The sequence below is a fragment of the Cyprinodon variegatus genome, unplaced genomic scaffold (genome assembly GCF_000732505.1).
Source record: "Cyprinodon variegatus isolate N-32 unplaced genomic scaffold, C_variegatus-1.0 Scaffold85, whole genome shotgun sequence".
NCBI classification, from domain to species: Eukaryota; Metazoa; Chordata; class Actinopteri; order Cyprinodontiformes; family Cyprinodontidae; genus Cyprinodon; species Cyprinodon variegatus.
Genome location: NW_015150538.1, coordinates 722,446 through 749,642, shown reverse-complemented (window position 1 = coordinate 749,642; position 27,197 = coordinate 722,446). Strand labels below are relative to the sequence as shown.

Genomic DNA, 27,197 nt, shown 5'->3' with positions numbered 1-27,197 from the left:
ACAAAAGCATTCAGAAAGTGGTGTAAAGAATACTGAAATTCAGAATGAAGACGCAATCACAGAAAGTCAAAGAGAAAAACAGAGATACTGTATGTAAAGATAGAGAGCAATGATGCATGTGCTCAGTAAAATAAAAGATAAAACATTTAAGTGTGTTTTGCATATTGAGACAATGCATTTCTGCACTCCTTTTACCTTATCTTCTTGCTTTTATTCTTTGCTCTATTAGCCAAACATGATTAAAATGCAATTCCAACCAGCATCTCTGCTGAGCAGCAGAAAAAGAGAGTGCGAGATGGGAAGAAAAGTGGAGCCGATAAGTCAAAGCATCTTTTACAGCATAGTGCTTTTCATCCTTCACTGGAGGCATGAAGAAAACAACACAGACATTCAACTTTTTATCTACCCTTCTTCCTCAGCAGTTAAGCCTCCCAGGATACCTGAGGACAACCCCATTGAATCACTAGTTCAATAGCCTCACCAAAACAACATTTCAGTCACGTTTTTTTATTCTATTGCTACAATTCCCAGTGCTCTCCTTAGTCCAATTACATTATGCCATGTCCCTGTCTCAGCAATCTGCACGCTGCCGTGACTGGGAGTGAGAGAGGAGCTCTGGGCTTTGGAAGGTGCTTCACTGCTCCTACAGATGGGTCTGAAACTTGTTTAAATGTATCCACATTGCTCTCAATTTAAGAGAGAGGGAACTTATACATTAACTCGATCATAAGGCAAACGCTTCATGTGCATTGAAGTCAATTAGAGATTGAATGTCAAAACCAAAAGGTGTGCTCAAATGTTTCACTGCAAACGGCAGCAAATATATGAACAAGATCAACTATTCAAAAAAAGAAGATTAAAACAACTTTGTTTTCCAAGTTTCAAGACGTTTCGTTTTCCATCCAGAAAGCTTTCTCAATTCAAAATTTCTGGAGTAGCGTTGAGTTCCAGGCTTTATAGAGCCTTGTTATGGCTTAGAAAACATGCAAATTGAACCGTAACAGTAACACCCTTAGTAATGGGGAGTCGTTGAGGTTGTTGCTGGCCTGCAAATTAACCCGAAACTGGCCCTTGCCTCTGTACCGGGGAGTTGTTAGGGTTGTTGTTGGCCTGGCTTAAAAGGGGCACTTTTTTTATCCCCTGCATGGCGATGAGGATATGTGGGATAGAGATGATAGTGGGAAAGAACCATCTCTAATGCTGTGTTATATGTTTTCAAAGCTGAAACCAGAGTCCTTGTGCTTCATTTAAGGTTGTTGTTTCTCTCTTTACGTAAATGACTTCCTTCAAACCCTTTTCAAACCACCTGTCTTCTTTGTCCAAAATGTGGACATTCTGGTTCTAAAATGAGTGTCCTTTGCCCTTAAGGTGTCGGTGGACAGCAGAGTCTTGTCCAGAGGATGTAGCTCACCTGTGTTGAGTCATGCGTTTGTGGAGAGGTTGTTTGGTTTCTCCAATATAAAGATCAGAGCATTTCTTACTGCACTGAACTGTTTACTCCCCACCACTCATCTTAGGTTCGGGGGTTTTATATTTACGATGCACTAGTCTCTGTTTAAGGGTCTAGTTTGGTTTGAAATGTACTGGGATTTTGTGTTTGGAGAAAATCCTCTTGAGGTTTTCAGAGACTTCAGCAACATATGGGTTGGCAATGTTTTTGCATTTAATCTTCTCACTGTTATGTTCTGCTGCATGTCATTTGGATTTCCTTGCTGATTTGACAAACGCCCAGTTTGGGTATCCACAGATTTGGAGAGCATCTTTGATGCGTTTCTGTTCTTTGTGCCTCTTTTTTGTTTTAGTAGGGACATGCTTGGCTTGGTGTTGTAAGGTTCTGATGACAGAAAGTTTTGGTTCCAGTGGGTGGTGTGAGTAAAAGAGAATATATTGGTCTATGAGAGTGGATTTCCTATGCTCTTCAACGTTGAGGTTTCCATCTCCTTCCATGCTCACCAAACAGAAAAGGTAGCTTGTTGTCGTTGCTTTCCTCTCTGGTGAACTTGATGTTGTATTCCACCGAGTTGATGTGTCTTGTGAAAGCTTTCACTTCTTTTAACTGGATTTTGACGAATGTGTCAAAATAAACTAGTTATGTGACTTGCAACCAACATGTTATCTATTTAGGGAAGAAGCTATTCAAAAACTAGAACTAGCTATGCTTTGATTGCAATAACCGTTGTCAAACCTTTGAGATGTCTGGACAAAAAATCTCCCACATGAGATATAAAATACATTTTTCCACTCTTATTTATAGAAATGTTTTAATCAATCTCACTGAAGGGTTTTTGAGCATAAATCATCTGTAAAATGCCAAACAGCATCTGAATGGAATTTAAATTCAAGCTTTCACTCATGTATGCTTGTATGTTTTGTTGCTGTTCTTCTTTTTTCAACCAGTGACTGGTGGACCCACTGTTTTGCTTTGAATCCTTGTCCTGTTAAATAACTGACAATAACAGGATGGTTTTTCAAAAGCATTGGATATATTGCAAATGTAAGACAGGCCCTTTTGTTCTGATAGCCAGCAGTGGTTTTTGGTCTTGGAAGACTCACAATGATGAATGCTTTGCCCAGTTTTTTATTGTTTATTGCTGAGCAACAATAACTGAGGCGAGTGAGGCCTGTAGAGATGTTCTTCTGTGTTCGTCTTGGTGACTCAACAATTCATTATTGGACAAGATTTGGTTCTACTGTGGTTTATTGGAGCCATAAAGCCTGAAAAATGTCATTGTCAACTTTTTCCATATTGATTAAAGTCCATGATTTAGTTTGTCAGCTGTTCTCAGATGTCTTTTGATTTAGTGACATTGGTTGGTTTTTGGGAACAACTCGTTTTCAAACAGGTTCTCTTTAAATTATTTCTTGATTCTACACGTCAGGCACGAACCAGGCCTTGATGCGGCTACTGATATTGTTTCACTTTGCAGCTTCTGTTGTTACTGTATTTAAGCACCAGTACAATAGTAGCCATTCAAAATCTCCCCATCCTCCTTGATGGGCCCCTGGCTGGTTCTTGGCTGGTCCCCTACAGTTCCTTTTTGAACATCAATATTTGTACTAAAATATTCTTCTTGTCATGATTTGTGGACATTAAGATCTAAAGAGAAGCATCATCTCCTGGTCAGACCCTGTAATTAAGTTAAAGGGTGAAGTCAGAGTAAAAATATATGCAAGAGGGGGTCACTTCGGTGGCAGGAAGTTGGAGGGGACTTTGCTGGGAGTTGGAGGGAAGTGGGCTGCCATTCGGGTTGCTTTTGACTGGGAAGGGCCATTTTGAATGGGAGAACCTCACAGTGGTGGCAATCAGTGGGTAATATCATAATTTGATGTAATAGAGATTCTGGCTGTAGGCTGACGGTTAGACAGTTTGTTATACTGTAATGCATCACAAAAGCTTACCAGTTATTCCTGCAAACAGTTTTTTTTTAAGCTGAAAGGAAATCAAACTTAAACCTCCGCAGATACGCAGAGGTCCACCTGCAATCACTGCATACCTAGGCATTTTGCCAAAGTGCAATAAGAAAAGTGTACGTCTGTGTTCAGTGAATGTGCTAACGTTACAAAAATATGCTAATTTATGCTGTAAGCAGTAGTGTTCTTAATATCTCAAAAAGGTTAAGCCAACAGGATATTCTAAGTGTCTTAAGGATTCCCCCCCCTACAAAGGTTTAGGAGTAAAGAGTCTTCTATTTTCACTGTGGGGACAAATTTAGCAGGAAATGGGAGAGGAAGGCAGCTTTTCTGTAGATACATGTGTGTGAGAGAGATATTGATAGATATACACACTGGAAAAAAAGAGAGAGGCGGTGCACTAGGCAGTAAGCCCCTGAGCAGGACATGATTGCACTGTGTATCTTATCTGTGTCAGGTCCTCCTGAGGCTAGTGGAGCCTAGCTGAGCAGAGCACAAGCGCTTCAGTGACCAGTCAACCGTGCGAGGGTAATCTCCTCGCTCCTTCACTCCCTGTCTCTGTCTCTCATTCAATCTATCTCTCCCCATTTTCTAAGTAAGCCCCCCTGTGGGAGGAAGCTGAGCTGCACATGCATGTTAGACACACACCCCCACACACATCCACACACACACATAGCCTAAAGGTGATTGCATCCAGCCAGCTCTGGACATCAAGCCTACAGGTGAGAGTAGACATCATGGTTTAGATTACACAGGGACTGTAGCCAGCAGGCTGTAAATATACGAATAAGAGCTATACACTTCAATCTAACTCAAAGGTTTTTTTCAACATGGAGTTTTTGACATGTTTAAATATGTTTATTTAAACATGTTTACATGTTTAAATACAACCCAGTTCAGATCTGTTGTTACGCTGCCTTTTAAAAGTAATCACAATGCAATAAACTTCATCACAGCCTGATGGGATTTAATGTAACACTGAGGCACCAGCTAGTGCAAAATGTGAAACATTTGAAAGGGTAAAGTCGAAGTATACTTCTTTAGTGCTTTTAAAGCTATTTAGTGTAATTTCAGAACTTATTTAACCCGGCGTTAATAGATGTTTCAAATCAATCAGCGATCCCAGCTGTAAGTCCGCTTTCGTATGAACCTACAGCGGGAAATAAGGCAGGAGAAGCGATAAGACAAATTTGTTGGCGTCTGCCACTCTTTCACCCTTTGTGCGCCTGCCCTCTAGGCTTTAACAACTCAGCCTTCCCAATCAATTAGCTGACATGCTGGACTTTCATTGAGATTAAGTGACTAATATCAGCGCTCACTCACGAGAAAGACACTTTTCACGTCTGCCCAACAATCTGCTAAGTCAAAACACATGCGGCAGACTAAGGCACAAAGTCTGCAAGGGGTCCACTCTGCAATGAAAAACAGGTGCTCTACTTTTTGGCCATGTAATACCCCATTTAGCCTTTAGAGCAAAGGTTATCCCGCTAATAGCTGCCTTGTGGTGCACTGGGAAGAGCTATCCGCATGGCCGCAGTGAACATCTGGGACAGATTGTACATACTTGCAACATATGCTTCAAGTTCAATTAAAATGAGGCCTTGGCACATTTATTAATCCCCCCCCCCCTCTCTGCTGCTCTCTCTGCTCTTCGAGGTCTCTCCTATAGGTCTGTGCCATAAAAGAGGCCTCCTTTGACCCGTCCTGCATACTTACTCATACCATCTGAAGCTGTAGCTCACACTCAGTACAAAAGATAGGTTTGCTGGGCTCTGAAACTGCTATTTGTTCTGCACTTAACCAGGCTGGAGGTTGAGCAAAGGGAAGAGAGAGAATCTGTGTCAAAAGAAAAAGGCAGAAGAGGAGGCGAGTAAAGGAGGAGTAAGAGGAGAGTATGAGGGTGGAGAGATGTATGCACAGAAAAAAAGTAAAATGTCCCCCTTTCAACTTCGTTGCAGCTTCAATCAAATGCTAACAGTGGAGGAAAGAGATAGATCAAAATGTATGAAGCCAGGGTTGGTAAATTGTAGCTTTTGTGACAGCTGTGCTATCCTGCACCCCCAGCCCTCTGCGAAGAGAGAGCAGGACTCTTTTTATTTGGAATAATCAGTTTGGGACCAAATCTGAATGCAGCCACACTAGTTGCCTCTGTGCCTCATTTCAATATAAAAGTCATAAAAATCATTTTTATATAATCTGTAGCTTTCAAAATGCCTATATTTTCATTTCTAACCTTGGGAGGAGGGAGGGAATGCAACAAAGTAGAAGAGATGTAAAGAAGTGGTTAAAGAAATGAAAAAGGTTCAAGGTTGACTGGTGCTTATCTTCTGTTTGGAGCTTTACCTTTCTCACCCCCCGCCCTCGCCACATCACAGCCTCTGAACTTCACAATCATGAAACTTTTCTTGTGTATCACACTGGGAGAGGATGTAATATTCACATATCTTTTGTGTTCCTCACCGAACTGGCATCCAGGCTGACTAACTAGTGGAATGACTATTTGACCATCTGCACTATTAATGGGTTTTTACATTTTCTTTCAGTACTTCTTACTGCTAAAGGATAGGTTGCCTTACTTTACCTACACTCTTATATGTGAAAAACACACAAAATATTTTAGCAGAACATTATCTCTCAATTTTATTCCCTGTAAATTCAGTTAAGCCTTATGTCTTTCATCACGAACTGGTTACGGTGCCTTGGAAAAATACCACAAACTTTCAAATCATTATTGGAACACAGACAACCTGAATTCACAGATCCTCACAGCTATATAAGGTGGTGGTAGTATTGCGCTGTGGGGGAGCTAAATATAACCATGCAAAGGGAAGAGCAACAAGAAGAAATCTGTTGTTAAATAAAGCTGTGAAAAGTCAGATTGATCCTTGCGAAGAAACAATTAATTGGAATCAGCCTATGTGCTTAGTATCACTCCTTATGTCCATTAAACACAAAAAAGAATTAAGCAACATGATCCTATTATGAAGAAATGTTAAAATTATGAAGTAGCACAGGTGACAAGGATGACGGCACCCTAGAGACTTGAGCTTATAACCAAAGATGAATCTTCATAATTAGAGGAAACATATCAAAAGATAATCAGCAATTATATGATGAGTTTGTACTGTATATGGGCATCATCATCTGATAAGTTTGTGTAATTATGGATAACAAACTATGTTTTGTTCCACTTCACAATTTTGAGGTACTTTGTGTAGTTCTATTGCATTAAACTGCATAAAAAAATGGAGGAGTTCATATTAAAGGACAAAATTGGAAGAAAAAAATGTGAAGGGGGAAGCATTATTTTGCAGAGCCCTGTTCTCCTCAAAATTAGAAAACTAATTAAGAGAGACTTAAACCTCAAGAAACCCTTCGATGCAGCTGTGGGTTCAGATTTCCATGGATACATCTCATCCTAGTACCAAAATTAAATAAAAAAACTAAACCAGACGTGACTTACAAACCAGGAATGCAAACACAGAAAACAGGAGCGAGTGGTTAAAACAACAGATTTTAGGGAGAATAAAACTCCCAAAAGGAGCATTTGTTTAGGTCCCATCCAGTGGCATTTGTTTCAGTAGCTTTTCCTTCAGTGTAACGAGCCGAGGCCGTAAAGTAGCCACCTGTTGTTACCTGATACTGTCTGGACAAGGACAGATGCTGTTTTACGGCAACATAAAGGCACAGAGGACGGACCTAAACGGCAAACTAAGCACTTTAAATAGGTACATGTTCCCGGAAAGAAGAGAGTGAAGCCCGATATTAATAAATGCAAATTCAGCTCAGGGATAGTGTAGCAAATAACGGAGAAGACCAAAATAAAATAATCTACAAAGTGGAAAGCTAAGGAATGTGCCCCGCATTTACGTACAGAGAAAACTTTAAAAAAGGTTAAAAGGTTGTACAATCTGTGAACATGTGTTTGTGCCTCAGGCGGTGAGAATAACTGAACAGGGGGAGGAGGAGGGAGGGGAAAAGCAGTCATTTTGTTAGTCTGTTTGTGTTTCTGGTCTGTGAAGCAGTGTCAACCCCTCCTGAGGCGATGTGTGTGAGCGTGCATGTGTGTGTGTGTGTGTGCGTGTGTGTATTCCAGACATGAGACATAATTACCTTGTCATCTTTGTCAAAATCCTCATCCTCGTCTTCCAGCAGGTCCTCCACAGCTTGCTGACGAACGCAGCGGAATGAGAAAAAAACAAGGAAAAAGAAACATGGAAAACATTAGATAAATATCATCTATACACAATCTGGACGGCCAAAGAGGCACATTAAAGCTGATTGGTTATGCTTATGGCTGCCTAGAGTTTGTTAATGAGTATGAAGGCCCTGCAGATAGCACAACTATTGGATTTCTGGGTGCTGAAAAGTCATCAGTCTTCAGATTGGTTCAGAAGTAGAAATTTAATTTCAGAACCATTCTGTTGTTCAAACATGTTGACACTTCTGGAAGTGCAAGCAAATGCTCCGACTTTGAATTTCAAAGGCCTGAGATTAAAGTCTATTAATCTACTTAAATTGCATTGCAATATAAAATGAAAACATTTATAGATGTTACAAAATTTAACTTGGAGGGACTAAAAAAATCCTCTACTGACCTCTTTAACCTTTTACATTGATCCACACACTCTACCATCAGTTTTTATACTTCAGCACAAATTCACTACCCCTGGTGCTCTCATACAAAGATGCTCCTTGAGAGAAAAGAATGAAAAAAAAAAGAGCTTAAGCCCAGAGAGAAAGTCACAAAGAATGGCAACTATTTGCTTCAGTGAAGCACGACTGATAAAACTGGAGCTGGTGTTGCTCTGAAGCCCCAAGACACCATGAGACATACTGTACAACAAGAAGAAAAATGACTTGCCTTAAAACACAATCATGCGCACGAATTCAGAACAACAACCGCTGTGCAGCAGAACATTGGTATATGGAAGTTATTATGCAGCAGAAGTTTTACATTCAAATTAAGAGGCATTTTAAATGAAATACATGAAGACATTATATATTGTTTAGATACGTGCTCAGGAGTTAGCAACAAGCTAACAAGACCTGATGAACAGAGTCACAATATTTTCAGCTTCACTGGCTCTGCTTGTTGATGTGCTTAGAAACTAAAAAGAAAATCTAATCTTGACCAGTGAAGGCAGAAAACATAGGAACTAGTGGGTTGCTAAACCACAACACCCGTTGGTGTGGAAGTCAGGAAAAAGGCGAAAGGCTAGCAGGCTTTATTTTAAACAAAAACAATCGAAACATGCCTCGGAATGCTGTTGTAAAGGAAACCGTTTTCTGTGGAGACATGTTGGCTATTCTTTCAACCCTGCAGAACAGCTACACTTCAGAGGATGCCTGTCATTCTGGCTCTGGGATGTTTCATCCTCTCGCTGCATTGCTCGTTTCACACTTCACTTTTCCAGGTGTAAAAAGGACTCAGGATACTCCACTCAGGATATTGATGAAAGTGCTAATTGAAATGAGGAAAGCTAAACATAATTCTTTAAGATTTTAATTCGTGTTATAGAGCATGCAGGACATTCTAAATATTTGGAGCCTTTCGGATGTAATATAGTCAACACTGCATGAGTATGGAGATATAGCCTAAACTAGAGCAGGCAGCCAAAGATTCAAAAAATGAGAGATTTGAACCTCTGATAAGGGAATCTTGAGCCATAATATTTCAGTCCTCCTGGTTTATTATCCTGATTAGTGTTTAAAGGTACAAACAACTTCTTTTCTAACAACTTTCTTTGTTAGAATTAATAAACGTCAGTGGTCTGAAAATCAGAAGTCCTTTCTAAACTGTATCACCCTCTTTCTGTCAATCAAACCTTACAGTTACCAGGCCACAGTTTCGATTCACGTTTAGACAAATAAACACTGATTTTCTGAGCCAAACATAGTGGTCAACCCCAGAATTTATCTGCTCTCTGCCAAGAGTTGTATTACCCAGTCCCAACCTCTGTGTAAACTTTCATCAGGCCCCGACTTCACCCTCCCCACCTCCACATACAGCAAAAACTACTTTGGAGTCATCCAAAAATCATTACTTAACAAGACAATGGCCTTTGTCCTTTTTTGTTTTTCACTGGAATACAGGGGGAAACTGTGCGGCGGCTGACATAAGCCTCTTATGTAAATGCAGCTTCCCACACAAACAAAGAGGAGTTCGGAACAGCAGAGATGAGAGGGTAGAATCAATAGCGTGAGTGTTTTTGAGTGTGTTCTATCAATAGCTGTGGGTAAAGAGTCATGCATTTATGTACAAAACTTCACATTTTTTAATGACAGAAGAGGAAGTGGTTGCTCCAGCTTTGGTGCGAACTGTGAACACCATCCTCCAGAAAAATAAGCACTAGCTGTTCACATCTGACAGTCTCTTTATTGATACAGAATACACCCAGCACCATATTATCCCAACACCAGAAAAGGAATTCTTACACTCGGCAAAGAAGAAAGATGTTTACGCGACTCTGTAAAATGAAAGCCTTGTGGCATTTCCAAACAAATGAACTATAACTGTTTAAAAAGACATCACAATCCCTCTCAAATCCATTCATGCATGCCAACATGGCAACAGAATAGAGTCCTCCACATAGAGGGTTTACCAGGGCACGCCTGGCACATGCTCCCAACTTTAAACAAAGGAATAAGCGTGAGCTAGCTGGAGAAGCATGACCTACAGAGACAGAGAGAATGATAGAGTCGTTTGTCTCCCTCTGCTCTCTGCTCTGCTCACTCCCTTCTATTGCCTCTGGTTACAGATAGAAGTCATGTTTCCTGCAATGAGACACAGTGTAAAATTAATAAATAAAATGACATGGAGCATGTCATCTGCCCTGAAGATTGTCACGGCTAAATACGCACTCTGGAGTTTCAGTAAGGGAGGATATAAATTACCTCTGCAATGCCGATGAATTTCAAATATCTTTTATTCGCTCTCTGCATTCCTCTCTTCTTCTGTTTCCCTCATTTTCTCCTGTTTCTAAAACCTGTTTGGTGTATTGTATCATTTGCCTGCTTATCCTCCATTATAATGTTGTTTGAATAACTATCATTACAGCGCAGCAGCGGCAAACAGCCTCACTGTCTAAAGGATTGCATTGCCTGCAGAGCTGCTCCAGTCAGTTTGATATAGACTGAGTCGGAGATTACCATATTCAGACCAATACAAATGACACAAGGTTGATGCTGGGTATTACACTGTGCTCCATAAATACAAAGATTAGATGCTGTTAATGTTAGTGAATACACTGACATTGAGAATTTTAAGTTCTCTAAAAATGTAAAAGTATCTATCTGGTCCTGGGTTAGACCAAAAAAGCTGATTTGGTGTACATGTTCCATGCAGCATGGCGGAAATTTGATTCTTTATTCACTGCATCCCCTGTCTCTAGGTACCTGCTTGCATGCCTACAACATTGCAGAGGCCCTCCTAGAATGTTTTCAAGGACAGAGGGCATTAGCTTTAGGTTTTACAAGGTTATTATACATAATATACTACCATTTTATGCTTGCAGAATATGTACCTAAGTATTGTGATGGACTTTTAACACTTCGGTGCATAAAAACAACAAACTTCACTATTTTTACAGTTATCAATAATGAAGTTGAGGAACAAAATCATAGTTTCCACCTTTTCACTAATAAAAACCTGAAAAACCCTCACTCAATGCTTTATAGAACCATCTCTCTTAGCATTGGCAGTATGGTTTGCTTTAGCCATTCCACTGTAGGACTATTTCTGTGTTTACGGTCATTCACCAATCATGATACTGCTAGTTGCTCCTCCACCTACGCCTTGGATGGAATCCTCAGTAAGAACACTATGGTGGGTAGGAAAGGAACTCTAGCTGTGACACCTCCAGACAGCCTTTAGCCTTTCCGACATTATTATGCAATAGAAACACACGTGGATGATTAATGTGTAATTTGGGATTAGAGCCTTGTGAAAAGGAACTACAGAAAACACAAGTTACACGGTTTTATCGGCTGAAACTCTGCTGACATTTTCATCTGTGACACATAGTCTAGTCACACAGATAGAAATAATGTATTACGTAACTCTATTTGTTCTGTCACAGAGGATTGCGATATTCAATGTGATTCTTTAACACCAGATCGAAATGGCAGGAAGTCCCTATGCTAAAGGAACTATGATAGGAGGTATATAGCCTCCTTCTTTACTGCCACATAAGATATCACCTTATAAACTCATCTTGCTTTAAAGTTCTCCATAACATTATCCCTGAGGTGTCTGCTTGGTTCCCGAGTCTCTGATGGCCTCTTTCTTTACATCTTCTCTAACAAACCATTGAATCCTTTAGAGAACATCTGTATTTATACTGAGATTAAATTACACACAGACCGAATATCTACTGATTCAGTAAATAGAGATAAGAAAACCCACATACATGTAAGTAAAAAAAAAAAAAAAAACCCAATAAGGAAACACAACTCCGTCTTCACAAGCTCAATTTCTTCAAATCTAAACTGAGAATAACCTGTCTGGATCAATGAACCAAGTGCTTATATCAGCTCAGGAGAGGGAAAGAAAAATTCTACAACCTGAACCAGTAACAACATCATTTTCACCCTTCCTCAGAAATACCTCTGAGCTCACACCTCTTTCTCCTCCCTGGCCAGACTGAGTTCCACTCTTTCCCCTCCTCACCTTCTCAATGACAGCCACAGGGGGAATTGACGCAGAGGCAGACGACCAGGTGAAAACGAAGATATACTTTTCCCTTCTTTTTTTCACCCCATTCCTATATCCCTCCTTCCTTCCGTCCTCCTGCTGTTTTTCCTCTTTGATATGTGAGGGGGTTTTAACCTCTCCAGCTGCTGAGGCTTTGCGTGGTGGCTGGCTGGGGGATCTCAAGGCCCTATTTGGTATGCACTGTCCATGAGTGTTTATACGTGTGTATGTGTGTTGCCTGCACTACAGTATCTGCAGACTAGTGGAGGGCTGTGCGTCTGATAAGACTGAGCCAGGCTGACTCACATGGGGGGCTTCACAAGCTGTCAGAGGCATGGCCCTCAGAGGGGGGCCCTTCCTTCTGCACTGCCCTAGCCAGGGCTCACCCGGTAGGGGGCTAGATAGGGTTGAGGCTGTGGTGCTACTGGAGCTGCAGGCTGCTGGTAGGGGGTAATAAGGGTAGCTGTATATTCAGAAATGGAAAACCATCTTGGCAAAGATTTTTAGTTTCCTTATATTAATGTGTTACTGCTGTATTTTACAGCTTATTTCAGATATGCAACCAAAGATTAACCAGCTTTTTAGTACTTATAATGGTGGAAAGATTAGTTCAAGGTCATAATAACTACATATATATGCACTGCATAACTATTTATCAGAAAGTAAAATATCTATACTTTTTAGAACAGTGAATGCAGGTTGAATCAACAATGATGAAGGTCTGGGGAAGGAAACTATATGGAAATCCAAAGTTTGGGACAGCTAGAATAGCTCAACAGCAATGGCTTATGTCTGCAGTTCAGGTAAAGCAACAATTATCGCAGTGGCTCTATTTCATGTTTTAAACCTCTGCCTATCATTTGACTTGCTGGAACTGGAGATGTAGGTGGCCTTCTCCAGACCTTACAATTAAACAAGAGATCTACATTCTCTACAATGTAGGGAACACACAGAGATTGCTGTTATACCATTGTAGTAATACTAGACAGATAAACTTCAATAATCACGAACGCAAGCTGAACACAGGTAAGTGTATCCGTCATTCTTTTAGCCATTTTTTACAGCAGACAGTCTCTCACAAGCAGAACCTTGCCTCTGCTCTCAGTAGAAATAAATGACTGCAGAAGAGGCAGATTAAAGCTTGACAAAAATCAAATGTGGACAAGAAACCAGCCACACAGTTTGACTGGTCCAGGTCAGCCCAATGAGTTGCTTCCTTCTAGGAAACTCTAAGGCCTATCCTTCTGATTTGCTAAAAGCTGTTAAAACTAGCGGCCTATTTGAGTTTCACTTAGTTTCACGCAACTATACATCTGTCTGTAGACTTCAGTTCAAGGTTTTAATGGAAAAAGCTTACAAACAGAAACAGAGGATGTGCCACACAGACAAAACAACAACAAGCACTTAAGCACAAACCCTGAACTGCTGACGCTGTTTGCAAAGAGCACAGATACTTCCAAAGGTTCAATGCGATGAAGAGAGTCAGACAAACGGGGGAGGGGAGAAGGCAACATGATGAAAAGGGAGACAGGGAGGATTTTGCATCGGCGTCCCTGATGCTCCCGTCCCGCTTCAAACTCTAGCCCGTTGCCTGTCTTTCTGCCTGCCAGCCTGCCATCCTAGCTGCCAGTTTAGCAGAGACGGAGAGGCAGCGCGAGGAGCAGAGATGAGCGGTGCTGATGCCGGGGCGGCACGGGGGAAATCAGCGGGGCACAGGCGCTCCCAGTTAAAAGTGACATGACCTTTTGATTTTGTCACCTGTCACCAACTGCCATGTCTGACTCCACACGGAGGAGTGCCTGCCATCCACCACTGCTTCCCTCTCTGCCTCTGTCTCATCGTCTCTCTCAGAAAAAGCTTCTCTGTCTTTTTCTGTCTCCTGCTCCCACTCCATCTCCCCTTCTCATTCTCCTTGTCTTTCCAGAGCTCTGTTCTTATGGGGAAAAGTGAAGGTGTGACTTCCTAAAGGAGAAGTCTGGTATAATAGGCAGCCGTTTCCTTTCTGTCTTCCAGCTATCCTGATATTCACTCTCCTCTACCTGCGTTTCGCCATGCCTCTTAATTAGGGCAAATGTCAAAGCACAGGACGCCAGAGAAATGCAGAAGTTGTTTGAAATGCAAAATCGATTATATAAAAAGTGCAATGAGAAATTGTTTTATATATTTAAAAGCATTTAGCAACCCCCTTCTGTTAAATGGACCATTTTAAGCAATACAGATAAACATGAAATAAACATAAAACTAATTGAGATTTCTGAGCCTTAAAATATCCCTTAAACATTTATTTCTATCAGCTATTATTAGCTTAGTTTCATTGAAAATTCTACTGATATGTAAACACTTATGATGTAGAGTGGGTTGAAAGTAGTTATCTTTCTTCCCACCGAAGGCACATTTCTAAGTGTGAAGTATCTTCAGGCCATTAAGGTCTCCTCTTCCGTAATGGGCTGGCAGATCCATTGGGTGAATCAATGTAATGGTCTGAAGCATGGGATAAAGAGGATGGCCCCCAGTGTGACGAGGCCTAATTGCCCGTCATCCCGTGGTGGAAAAAAGACATCATCATGTTCCATATGTACCCTCTGCAACAGACTGCCCTGAAACTAACACCTTTACAACATCTGGTTAGGGCCTTTCTGGGCCAAGAGAACACGTAATATCTGCTGGGATGTGTCCCTGCTTGTTCAACGCAGAGCCTGTCATATGCTCTAGGTAAATTAATGTAAATTATAACAGAAATCTGCTACTAAATAAGTATTTAAGTACCATGCAGAAGTATTTATACTGTTACCCCCATTAAGTTACAACAAAATCATATATTTTTGTGTACTTTATTTTAGATTTAGAGTTTTTTTTTTAATTATTATTAATAAAAAAAAGTGAAATGAACATTTATGTTTAAGCTATTTTAAGCTATCACCTAATTTAATCAATGGCAACCAGCTGACTTTATATGAAAAAAGTCATAAATGTCCGGTTTTTATTTTGATATACGCCATATAAAGGAAGAAGAAGATTTTCTGGTGAGATGAAACCAAAAATGTACCTTTTAGCCTTTCTTCAAAACACCGACCCAAACACAAAGCATGGTAATAGCTGCATCATGCTGTGGGGATGATCCTTGTCAATGTGGACAGGAAGATTCTGCACAATTTTGCATTTGTTTTTCTATCATCAGGCAGTCCTGGTCTAACACATATTACTCCAATAGAACACACTGACATTTGTCGTACCAAGATGAAAATAGGGAAAGGCCATTTTTATTTACATACATCTACAGATACATCGTGTAACTTTTCTCTTTTTTCAGGAAATCTGCTAAGACTCTAGTTAGTTTATTCCAATGGCCAAACTCAGTGCAAGCCTTTAGTTGATCTAAGTCTCAAAATCTGAGTGAGATTTATGACATAGAGGTATTTAAAACTCCAGCCCATCTCCCACAAAAAAGGAATAACACAAAAGTTCTGTTCTTTTATTGAAAATACACTCACAGGTTTTGAATGAAAACCTCTTCTACATATATTTGAAAGCTTCCCACGATCTCTTGCTTGTTTCAGTGAGCATGTTCCACTATGACACACAGGTCAACTAACAGTGCTAGAGAATCAGTATCTACAGGTCAGAGTGCTACAAAATAAGAGAAGAGGTCGGGGACCTGACTGGTGCAGCGCTTCCTTTAATCGCTGTTTTAAGGACGTTCTGACTGCTTAGCAGGTTCTGGTCAAGGTTGGGGCTAGGGTAAGAAGTGCTGATCGGGGATCTGTTTACAAAGCAGCATGTAACCACACAACAGTCAGTGACCCTGAATGTAGAGGAGCTGCATGTAGAAAATACTTAGTTTTTTTTGCACTAGAAATAGCAATGGACGTATGGCTTCACTGTAAAACCAGGGAAAAGTCTGTATGTTGAACCTATCAGTTGAATCAAGGCCAATTATGATAAAAAGCCTTGACTTAAGTTTTTGATTTATTTTATTTCTTTTAAGTTTTATCTCTATTTCTTTCTCCACTTTTTCTCCCTCTGCCAGAGAGTGGGCTACGTAGAGATTCCTTTGACATTACCCTCAACCCAGACTGCTGCAAGACTGAAACAAACCGGATACTGACCCCTGCTCATTTCTGCACAATGCTTTAATTTAGTGTGTTGTTAAAGGTAATTAGGAAGAAATTTCTCCTGTTTTTCTTTCTGTTCATTTTGGTTCTTTGCCAGTAGCAGGAGGAAAACAGTGAGTCTACCATGACTTTAGCTTTATAGCGACTCGGAAGAGGAAAAACAGTTAAAGGAAAAAACAAACAGCCAAATATTTCATGCTTATTGTGGGATCAATCGTCCACTGCATGTCCTGCACTAGAAAGATTGGTAGAGTCAAAGTAAACAGGGACAGAAATCAGAGGGTACTTAGAGTCTATTAAAAAGGTCAGCTCAAGTCAAAATAAGCTTTATTTTTACTGTACATGTATGTCTTAGAGGACAAAGGAAAATGAGAAAAGAAAAAAAATCCTTTATGTATTTGATTTGTGTGTGTGGGTGTATGTCTGTACTTTTGTGGATCTGGTTGACCTGTAGTATCTGGATACATTTACTATATAAAAAAAACATAAAAAGGAGATATAAAAATGCAATTTATAGAATTATAGGTTTAAATGACCAATTAAAATGAACAAGCAATAACAGTTTCAAGGAGGCAAAGATGGCAGATGGAGTCAGGAAAACAGCAACAACAATAGCAAAGCAAGAATAACCAAAAAGTAAAGGTACAGTACACTGCAAAAAAAACAGAAATCTAAATAAATCTAATATTGCATTGTCTTGTTTCAAGTGCAAGTTATCTAATTGTCTTATTTTAAGAGTATAAATGCTCATTCCATTGGCAAAACATATTATTTACCTACTCAAATGAAGGGTAAATACACTTAATAAAATAAATTTTTACTTATTCCTAAATCATCTTTGCAGTGTATCAGATGAAGGTATGTGAACTTTTCCTGAGCTCCTCCAATCTGTTTCGCCCTGTCTTTGGGCCAAGTGGCCCAGAAAAGAGACACAAGAAGGTCCATTGGGACAGGCTAAACCCAATCTTTATGCATTTAAATAATAGGGAATTAAATAAAAATGTGCTTAGGTATTAACTAGGATAGATAACAGCTTGTCTTTGGTTTAGAAACATTTGAAACACGTGTTTTTGTGCTTGAATCTTTGTTTTTTGAAGCGAGGAAGTGGAATAAATGAGCCAACTTTAATCAGCAAAACTTAAAAGAGTATTAACCTAGACTGTCACTGAGAGTACAAACAGCATCATACAATGGTTGGGTATTTTCTAAGATATTGTAGTCTCACCTTTTCATCTCATAACAGAAAAAGCATCTTAACCCTCCATATGATAAACAGAATTTATTATGATACTCAAATACTTACACATCTGTACGGTTTAACTGCCACAACAACACTAAAGCTCTTTGCAGATTATCTAACCATACAGAAAGAGATTACATTTATTTTATGATCAGCTATGAACCTTTTGTAGCAGAGTAAGTAAGTACAACCTTGACGGCTTGTGTCAAAGGCTTGTAAAGAAAGTCCTCTGAAGGTCCAACGATCTGAATATGTTGAAAAATAAAGTCCAGAGGTAAAAGATAACCATATAACTAACAGAAGAAGTAGAATATGGGGAGAAAAACTAAACATAGGGAGAAAAAGTTTCTAGCTAAAATCTGGGGGGAAATATTTCCATATTTTAAGTACAATAATGGTTTAAGGTATTGATTAAATGTTGAGATATTGTTTCTACACTCAAATCATATATAAATGTTTTGCCTTATTTTAGTTAAGTTGTGTAAAGTAAAGTAAAGCACATCATTGTCAAATCCATAAAGCTTCATTTCGCTCCATTAAGGTGGGCTTTACTTTTTATTTTTTTTACACTTTATATACATTTATTTTGTCAAGCAATGTCGCCATCTACAGGTAAGAAAAAGGACCTGCTTATATTTAGGTCTCTTCCTCATAGTCTGTGCAAATATACTTTTTTTAATGAAAAAAATCATAATTATGTTTATAATCTGTTATCAAATTATAGAAGAACTGTATCTGTCTCATACTCCTCACTCTATTGTCAAAATCTAAATGGACAAATACAGAGTCAAAGGCTTAGGAACAGAGATTAGCTCTGAAGACTTATAGATCTGTGGTGTATGTCATGTTCAGTTCAAATCTAATTCCACTCTTATGTATAGCATTACAATGACCGACAGCTATTAGATTTGGTTTAATATAATGACAGAGTTTAATACAGGCTTCCACATTCAATCCAATCTAATCCAAAGATTCCTTAGGAAGAGATAAATATACATACAGAAGGCAAGGCTGTAAAAAAATCTGAAGTCTGTTAACGGGTTATTTCCGACTGAGTCTTGGAAGAAGGCACTTATTAAAATTAATCACTTCATTGTTCACGCTCACTCCATAGTCCGGCTCTCTCCCTCGTTTTCACTCTCTGCTCTCCAAATGTGCCTGGCCATGATTAAAACATGTCTGTTTCTCCATGACATTGCTTTGACATCATTTAATTGGTATAAGAGATAAAAAAATAGAATGAATTAAATAAATATACTACCAGGTAAGTGGCGTAACATAGCTCAAGGTGACAGCCTATTATTTCTGCCTTCTCTTTGCCTCAAAGAAGGCAAAGTGAGAAATGTGGGATGCAGAGGAGAAGTGCAGGCTTCTTGTTGGCAAAATTGGGTTTTTCATTAACAAAAACTAGCAGACATTACTTAGAAAAAAACAAAAAACTAAAAGCAAATTCTTGATTCTCAGTTTCATTTAAAAGGTGAGCTCTAAAAGCTGCTTTCATCTGTACATCTACAATTCACCGATAGTTAGAATTCTAATCATATAACAGTTTTCACACATTAAAATCATGTGATTTGTGTAATTACCAAAAATGTATGTATTTACAACAAGGACAAAGTAGGAAAAATTGTATTGAATATATTTGAAAAACAAATGATTTTGTTGCTCTTACGATGAGGGATGAAAGAAAGGCGGAAGAGTACTAAACAGAGCGGCGGTTTACTCACAACATCTTGTCTTGTATCCTTCCCCGACGCAATGAGAATGTAGTTCCAGGCCAAAGGTAGAAGCAAAGCCAGGGGAATCATATAAAGCTCAAAGTTCCACACGACAATGATGAAAATCTGTTGGTAGAGAAAAGGAAATAGAAGGGAATCATTTAGGATAGAAGTGAAAACCCTTAACAGCTGATATTTTTGGCTGCTTTGAGGCTGAATGTGCGTTTCGCGATAATACACAGTCATATCTCGCAAACGAGGAGGATAGAAAAAAAAAGCCAAAGAAGCTCAGGCTGTAACATCGTTCCATTTTAAGTTTTGTTGGCCTCCGGCTTCAGATGCAGGAAAACCTCGAGCTGTCATCGGTTTTTCCTTTGTGTCACTCATCCCAGAGTCCAAGGTCGTGTACCATTTCAGATGCAGCTCATCAAAGCTGACCCTTTTGAGCTGAGCCCCAAACTCCAAATTATGACCCCACACACCCCGAGTCCCTAACCCTGTCACTCCAAGTCCCAATACCCTCTTCTTCTGCTCCAAAAGACTCATATGCCCTGTCTCTAACCTCCTCTGCACCCATCTGCCACAACCATAACCTCTATACCTCCCCTCTCATCACCAAACAACAAGAGCACATCTGAAAATTAACCTTCCCCTAAACCTCGTATGCTGGTTTTGTAAGGCTTCTGCTTTTCCAACAACAGATTTCTGCGGCCGTTGGAGGAGATATCTGTGGGAAAGCCGAATTGTCAATGCTCATGGCTTGATATTTCCAAGCAGCAGTATTGTGCGAATAGAGGGGCAGCTTTGTTTCAATTGTTGCTAAAAATGAGATGGGTTATTGTGTGGGAACAGCATCCGTCAGAGACAAACACACACAAAAGCATATTTATCTTTTCAAATGGTATCATGTTTAAAGCGCAGAGAGATTTCTCACGACTGATAAAATCTTGGCGGCAATTATAAACGAACGCTGAAAATGCAAACCGTGCCTAATGCTTAATGTCCTCTAGCCAAACATATTTATCAAATTTAAGTACAACAAATCCATTATTTCAAAATAAGGAGCAAAGGAAGATTTGAAATTAATTACTCTGCATGGAAATGCTTCCCCGTTTAGCAATCAGCTCTGACGGGAAACTTTCAAGACTGGTAAAACTAAGACTATTACTGTATAAAGCAGATTTATTGGTCTGTGCAACAATTAATCTATCCTGTTAGTAGAACAACACTGTTCACAAGTGCTATGAGGAAGCTATATGAAATCAATCAGGCTCTTTTCTGAGCAGCATACCGTGGTTTGGGAAGTCTTCTTTACTACTGCAGCTGAAGGTTATTCTAAATATTTCTTGGCTGAGTTGGACGGCAGCTTATAAGCAAAAAAAAGGCTTGCTTTGTTTTTATTTTTTGCTCAGAAAAGTTTGAATGGCTCCCATCGAAACTTTGCAAGAAATATTTCATGCAAAATTAACAAAAATATTAAAATAAACATTACAAATATCCAGCGCATCATAAAATCTCCTCTATGTTTCAATTCTTTCTTTAAATAAACCTGAGCAGTCTGGTTGCTGTAACTTAAATATCTCCCAAAAGGCTTGAAATCACACGCAGTCTCTGGCTAAATCCCCACACACACTCAGAGATTTATTCTTAAACAGTTGTGAAGTGGAAACAAACAGTTTAATAATTTATTATTTGTATACCAAAAAGCAAAGCAACTTTTCTCTATGCGCCTCAAGAACCACTTATAACTGTGCATAAAAAAATATCCAACAGAAAAACTCAACAAACTTCCATATTTCTTGTAAATGTACTAGACTCTATCTACAGTTAGATATTTATTATCTGTAATAGTAACACACTCTGAAATAATCTGTCAAGACAAAGTGCAGTAGAGGTGCTAAAACTTGACTTCAGATGAACAAAGAAGCTCAGTGTTTTTAAACCTATTCTTGTCGATTCTATAAATAACAGCTTTATGCAGATCCACAGACGCTCCTTTTAAGTTCTCGGTTATAAATATACCTTACACATCCTGCTGTGTAAATATATTTGCTTGTTATCTAATCACTACTTAGGTAAAATTAATTCTGCATTCTGGAGATCTTTGTGAAATCTAAAAAATGTTTCTTTTATGCTTTCCTTTGTTTATACCCTCCAATTTCTTTTCTATCTGCCTGGTCTTGTTTAACTTGTCATCTTCTTTTTCGTTCAAGCGAAGTAGCTGAAGGTGAAGTTTTGACTGGCAGCTAAAGAAACTGGACACTCTGGCCCCACGGTTGTCGGCCCCTGCTTTGTGCCCACCGGCTGGACACCGGGGGCCCTGCGGTGCCTGGACCTTTCTACCAGGAATAGGCAATCGCAGCAAGCACCGTCAATGCCCCCCCCACTCCCAGCTGCAGCTCGCTACACCAGATAGGAAGCTTTGCGCCTGGAGAGATGGGAGTGGGAAGGAGCGCCTGCTGTGGATGTCAGTGACCAGAAAGACTACAAAAACACACCGGATCAAATGGAAAAAGAGGAGGAAGATTCTGAGTAAAGTTCCAGATGTAGACTATGGGAATCAATGGTAGATTACTCTGTGTGGTCCAAACCCATACGATGAAGGCTCGTACTGGATATCTGGACACACGTTCACACGGACACACACACCCCCAGACAGTCGGGCAGAAGATGTTTGGTTCGTGCTGCTCTTGTTCAGATTTATTCCTCTGATTTTTTTTATGGTGGTTAACTTGGTATTGTTAACTTTCACATTTTATTTCTTACTTCATTTTCTATTTTTATAAAAAAAAATAATATATATATATATATTCATGGATTTTCATTTTTTTTCTTAAATCATCAAGAACCAAAATGTAAAATATATATACATTTTTTATTTATTTATTTTTTCTTATACATTTTTTTAAATTGATGACATTTGTCATCATGGCTGATAAGGACAGAAGAGGGAAAGCAAGTCAAAAAAGCATAATTTTGACTTTAAAGTACAAAGCTAATCCATCCTGAAACTGAGCATATTTTAGGCAGTGCTGTGTAAAAGCTCAGTACATCATTTCATCTCTTAAAAACAGTTTAACAGCAGTTTAACAGTAGCTAAAGCTCAAATTTGAACTGGGAAAATTGATTATGTGAGAACAAGCTGAAAATCAAATGGTTCAAAAAATTGAAACAGACATATTAACATTAAACTTTATTTTAGTAGATTTTATCTTATCTAATCTTGTTATATTTTAGCAACATTTTCATATTAATTTAAGTGTTCATGTCTTTGGTGTTGTGATTTTATTCTTTATTTTTGTGTTTATTACTATTAGAAAAACAACAACAAAGGAGGCATTATTGAAAACATTAAGAAAACAAAAAGTCAAACTAATGTATTCAAGTGCTTAGTGTGGGGAATCTAAAAGTTTTATTTCTGGTTAGAAAACAGAGTCCTGACGGCTTTCTGCAGCAGCACTGTGGGAGGGTAATATTCAGTGCTTTGGCTTACATTAACCACACACCAGGCTAACTTTCCCCCTGCTCAGTCTCAGTGGACTGAAACTGAAGTTTGGATTTCAGAGTTCCCCCTTTATCTCTCTTACATCAATATCCATGCTGGCACTAAGTGTTGCCAGACACCAACTCAAAGTCCTGTTAAGTTTGCCTGAACATAGAAAGGGGTGGGATGGGGGGGTGTCCTGCTTGTGACCAGACTTACTCATTATTCAGTGGTGCTAGACTGCCCCCTGCTGCTCAGATACAGAAAAAGGGACAATATCTGTTGATCTAATGAAAAATCTGTCCAGTCTTGTTAGGGCATGGTGGAAATAAAGCAAAGCATATGTCCTCAGAAAGAAACTACATATTAGACGTAGTCGTCCTCTGACTTCTTAACAAAAGGGTCTCATCTTCTGCTGAGTCTCTGCCTCCGGTGATTAAACCCTGACTTGGTATTCTCCATCAGCCCCGCCACAATATTTCAACTATCATTCATTTTATTTCCAAATCAAGCAAGCTGCAAAATGTGAAAGTATATCTTTCAAAGCTGTCCCTTGCTGTGGGCAAAGACGAACTCCCAACTTTAGAACTTTTAAAAGTTAGAGAGGTTCTTTGAAGAGAAGTCAAAGGAGCAATTTAAAGAGACCTGGTGGTTGGTGTGTACCGCTCACTGCTACGGCGTCAAAGCCAGACATGTGCAAACACACATACACACTCCAATGGTTGCTTCTGTACCTGTCTTTGCTTTTTTTTTCTCTCTTTTTTTTATTTCAGCAGGGTGAATTTTTATCTAAATGCAAAGCAGGTGATAGGTGCTCCAGTTTCCTCTAGAAGTAGCTCCCTTGTCTGGGCTCTCTTCCTGATAAGAGTCCTACTTTGCCTGACATAAAAGAACCTGGTATCATTTCCCCTGCTTCCCCAACAACCCCCAGCTCGCTGCCCTCGCCCTTCCCTGAGCTTCACAAAGCTGCCTCTATTTGCTCCCAATTCAGGGCCAAATTGTAGATAAAGTTACAGCAAATTTGTTTGGAGGAAGAGCCGCCGAGGCCTGCGCTCCCTCGGGCAATAACAGCCTTGTCTTGCAGGGGCCGCAGGGGAGAGCTGGCAGCAGCGGGAGAACAGAACCCAACACCGCTCGGCCCGACAATGGCCTCAACTTTCTGCAAGGCGGAGGAGAGGATTGTGTGTGTGTGTGTGTGGGTGGGTGAGAGGGGGTGTTGGAGATAAAGAAGAACAGGCATGGATGGACGGATGGATTGAAGAGAGAGATACTCTGCTCGCAGGTGTGGAGAATGGAAGCAGGCGCTTAACCCCGAGACAAGGAATGAAGAAACCCTCCACTCACACACTCTCAAAGACACCACCCATCATGCAGGACAGGAGGTAACTCCAGTGCCGTCCATTGTGCCAACGCCTGAGGCAAAGCTGCCACGGTGGCTGATTCACTGTGGGGATGGGCGGGTGACAGCAGTGTGGGTGTGTGAGAGAGAGAAAGAGAGAGAGGCTTCATGTGAGACTATGCAATATCTCCTTTTTTTCACATATGCACACAAAACACACACTAATCACAGCTGGCACTAATGGGTGATGTGTACATGCGGCTGGCATTTCAGGATTGGGCAGAAGGAGTCCATGCAGCGTAATTTAAACATTTCTTTGGGTGGAGGGAGTGTTCTGCTTTGACATGTTATGACAGCTACATTTTGATGCACTTCTAAAAAACATTGCTAAAAAAATGGAACAAAAAGAAAAGACTCAAATATATCCCCCTCAGGCTTGCTTGACTCTGATAAAGTCCACACATTTGTAAGTTTCGAGACTAAATTGCCGGCAGAAAGTTGGGCATAACATCTGTCTGCAGGCAGCGATGCACATGTGTGCGCGCACACATGGACATAATCGTACGCAGCAGCACACCTTCATGAATGCACCACCTTGGCCAGATGGCCCCCCATAAAAACCCACTTAAAGAGATGAGTGAAGTGATTAAGAGGCCTCTCAAAGTAAGGGAGAAATGAGATGAAGGAATGGCAGGAGAGGGAGGGAATACCTGCGTGGAAAAGAGGCCCTAAATACTCGGATGCTTTTAGCTAAGTGCGTACTCCTACGCTAGCAGACTCCCTAAAGGATAGGGGAGGAGTTGCGGGTGGGGGGTGGTGGTGCACAATGACACCTAAATTTCAGAATTACTATAAACTATAAAACACTTTGTCCTTGGCCTAGATACACCCTTTATCACCATCTGAATACTCTGGGTATAAATGAGCACAATAAGAATAGTCTGAGCTGTTAATCAGGAATGCTGTGCACCTTGCCTTTGAAACTGTTCATCTTTGAAGGCTGCACAGCGTCACAGGGTGTTCGCATGAAGCCTGAATCTCTCAAGGCTGTACCCTTCCCTTGTCTTTAACCATTCAAATTGACATTCTTTTGGTAAATTACTTTGATTTCTTGGAATTTCTGGATCATTTTATTTGGTTGTCTGGATCATTCGTTTATTTACTCCTAGTCGAATATATATTTATATAAATTAAGGTGGAAAATAACAGTGACTGTGCTAAACAAGGCACTATGACTCCACATTAACAACAACAACCTTCAGTGTGTAAATTCTTGCTGAGTGTATAATTTACATTTTCTTTCAGTATTTTCAAGAAACAAGTAAAAAGAAGCACGAAAACAACATGGAGATTGTAAAATGGACATTTTACCACCACAACGAAGAGTTCAGAGAAGAAAAAAACAGGAAGCTGATGTTATGGCAGCAAAATTATATGTGTTGTACAACACTAAATTAGAGAATATTTCAAACCTTCCATAAAGGTCATAGACAAGATCAGGATCTACTTACTGCATGAGGAAAACACACTTGATGTTACTAACTATGTGCTAATTATGCTAATAGTTATAATCAATAGCATAACAAGCTAGAGACAGTTTGAAATGTCATCTGCTTATTCATTGAGTCTATGTTGCAAAATAATAGTGAGTTTTTAATGTTAATCATAGGAACCCTGCCAAGGGATACCAAATAGTTGCAATAAACAAATGAAAGATTTTGTATCTATATCATATATAAGTAATTCCACTTTTTACAATTTAATTTTAAATTTTGAGAAGATGTGAATTATATTTGAAACGATCTTCGGCAAAATAACTAAATATATAATGTTTATGGCAAACTTGGACACTCGACTTTCTGCAAAACAAAGTGCAGAAGCTAATTTTTGTGTAAAGGATTTAATGACATACAGGGAAAGTCTTTCTAGTTGGTTTTATCTGCGCAGATACCTGATAACCTGCTGGATTCCAACATATTTGTAGAGAGCTGTGTAGAGTAAATCTGCACTGGTTTTGATAAAATGTTGTCTAATTTCAATACATTTAAATTTGGTCAAGACAGTAAAATCTCCTATTGCCGTAGAAAAAAAGTATTATATTACTTGGAAGAGATTAGGCAAAAACAGGCAGGTTCCAGACCAACACACACACAGAAAGCCCCCCCCCGTTCAAAACACACACAGAATGTAATGGAAAATGTTAACTGATCAATACTGCGTCTCTTCTGACCCACATCTTGTGATGACAGCGTGACCTGCAGTACAAACACACACATACAGCCTCTGTGAAGATTAAACTGGTGTCAAACGGCCAAATGGAGCTAATGTCTGCAGTGGAGACACTTAGTGGTCCCATGGTAAAGGGCCGGGTCAGGGTGGGCCCACCTGTCCTGTAGCTACTTAAGTCAGGGGACATAAAGCAGACAGGACTAAATGCCTGCTCTGTCATCTTTTAGGGCAGGAACTTCAAAGCAGGCTTTCACTGCTGTGGAGTAGAATGTCCTCTGCTGATAGCTCTGCTGTCCAATTATGCTTCACCTTTATAACTAGATGCCGATGACAGAGGAGAGCAGGAGACATGTGGAAGAGACAAGGGGGTGAGCAAAAGCGAAATGATCAGTTCTGTGCAGAAACTGCTTATAGTTTAATTTGCTTCCCAGATGGACATCCGGGGGTGAAAAAAAAAACCTCTAGCTGCAAATGCAAAGCTAAAAAAAAAAGACCAAGTAAGAGTCAGAACAGTCTAATCTCTACAGAAATGTTCCTAAGAACCTCTGAGAACATCCATGCTTGTTTCTCTGCTCTGGGTGTGTGTGTTTGCTGTAAGGAAAATGTAATCGCAGGTGCTCCCACACCTACCACAAAAGCACAGATGCTTCTCTGCGGAGAGTCCCATTCGAAGCAGCTGTTGATGTAGCAGCCTGTGTTGATCAGGAACATGATGCAGCGTCTGACTCGGTTAAAGTTACGCAAAAGCAGCTACGGAAAAGCAAAAGAGATAAATACCTTAGAAAGATGAAAAAGTGTCCAAACTATAGCATAAAAATATGAGAATAGACTTTTTAATATAAAACATTGTTTAATTGTAAACAGTCATAAAAAATTAAAACAAGCTGACAGGACATGTGGGAGAGGAAATCAAACTGGAGACTTATACTAAAATACTTTTGATGTTTTTTTCTTAAAAGCTAGTGGGAT

At 39.7% G+C, this 27,197-nt stretch overlaps 1 protein-coding gene across 5 annotated transcripts in view; it reads right to left on the bottom strand.

Annotated features, from left to right (window-relative positions):
• mctp1 (multiple C2 domains, transmembrane 1) overlaps positions 1–27,197 on the bottom strand; it is a 168,708-nt gene that overhangs the window by 30,262 nt on the left and 111,249 nt on the right. For all 5 annotated transcript variants that reach the window (XM_015373329.1, XM_015373325.1, XM_015373326.1 and 2 more), the window contains 3 exons: positions 26,859–26,978; positions 19,186–19,302; positions 7,525–7,581 (listed from right to left, as the gene is read on the bottom strand). In XM_015373329.1, coding sequence (XP_015228815.1) covers positions 7,525–7,581; positions 19,186–19,302; positions 26,859–26,978 — 294 coding nt within the window. The remainder of the gene's footprint in view (positions 1–7,524; positions 7,582–19,185; positions 19,303–26,858; positions 26,979–27,197) is intronic.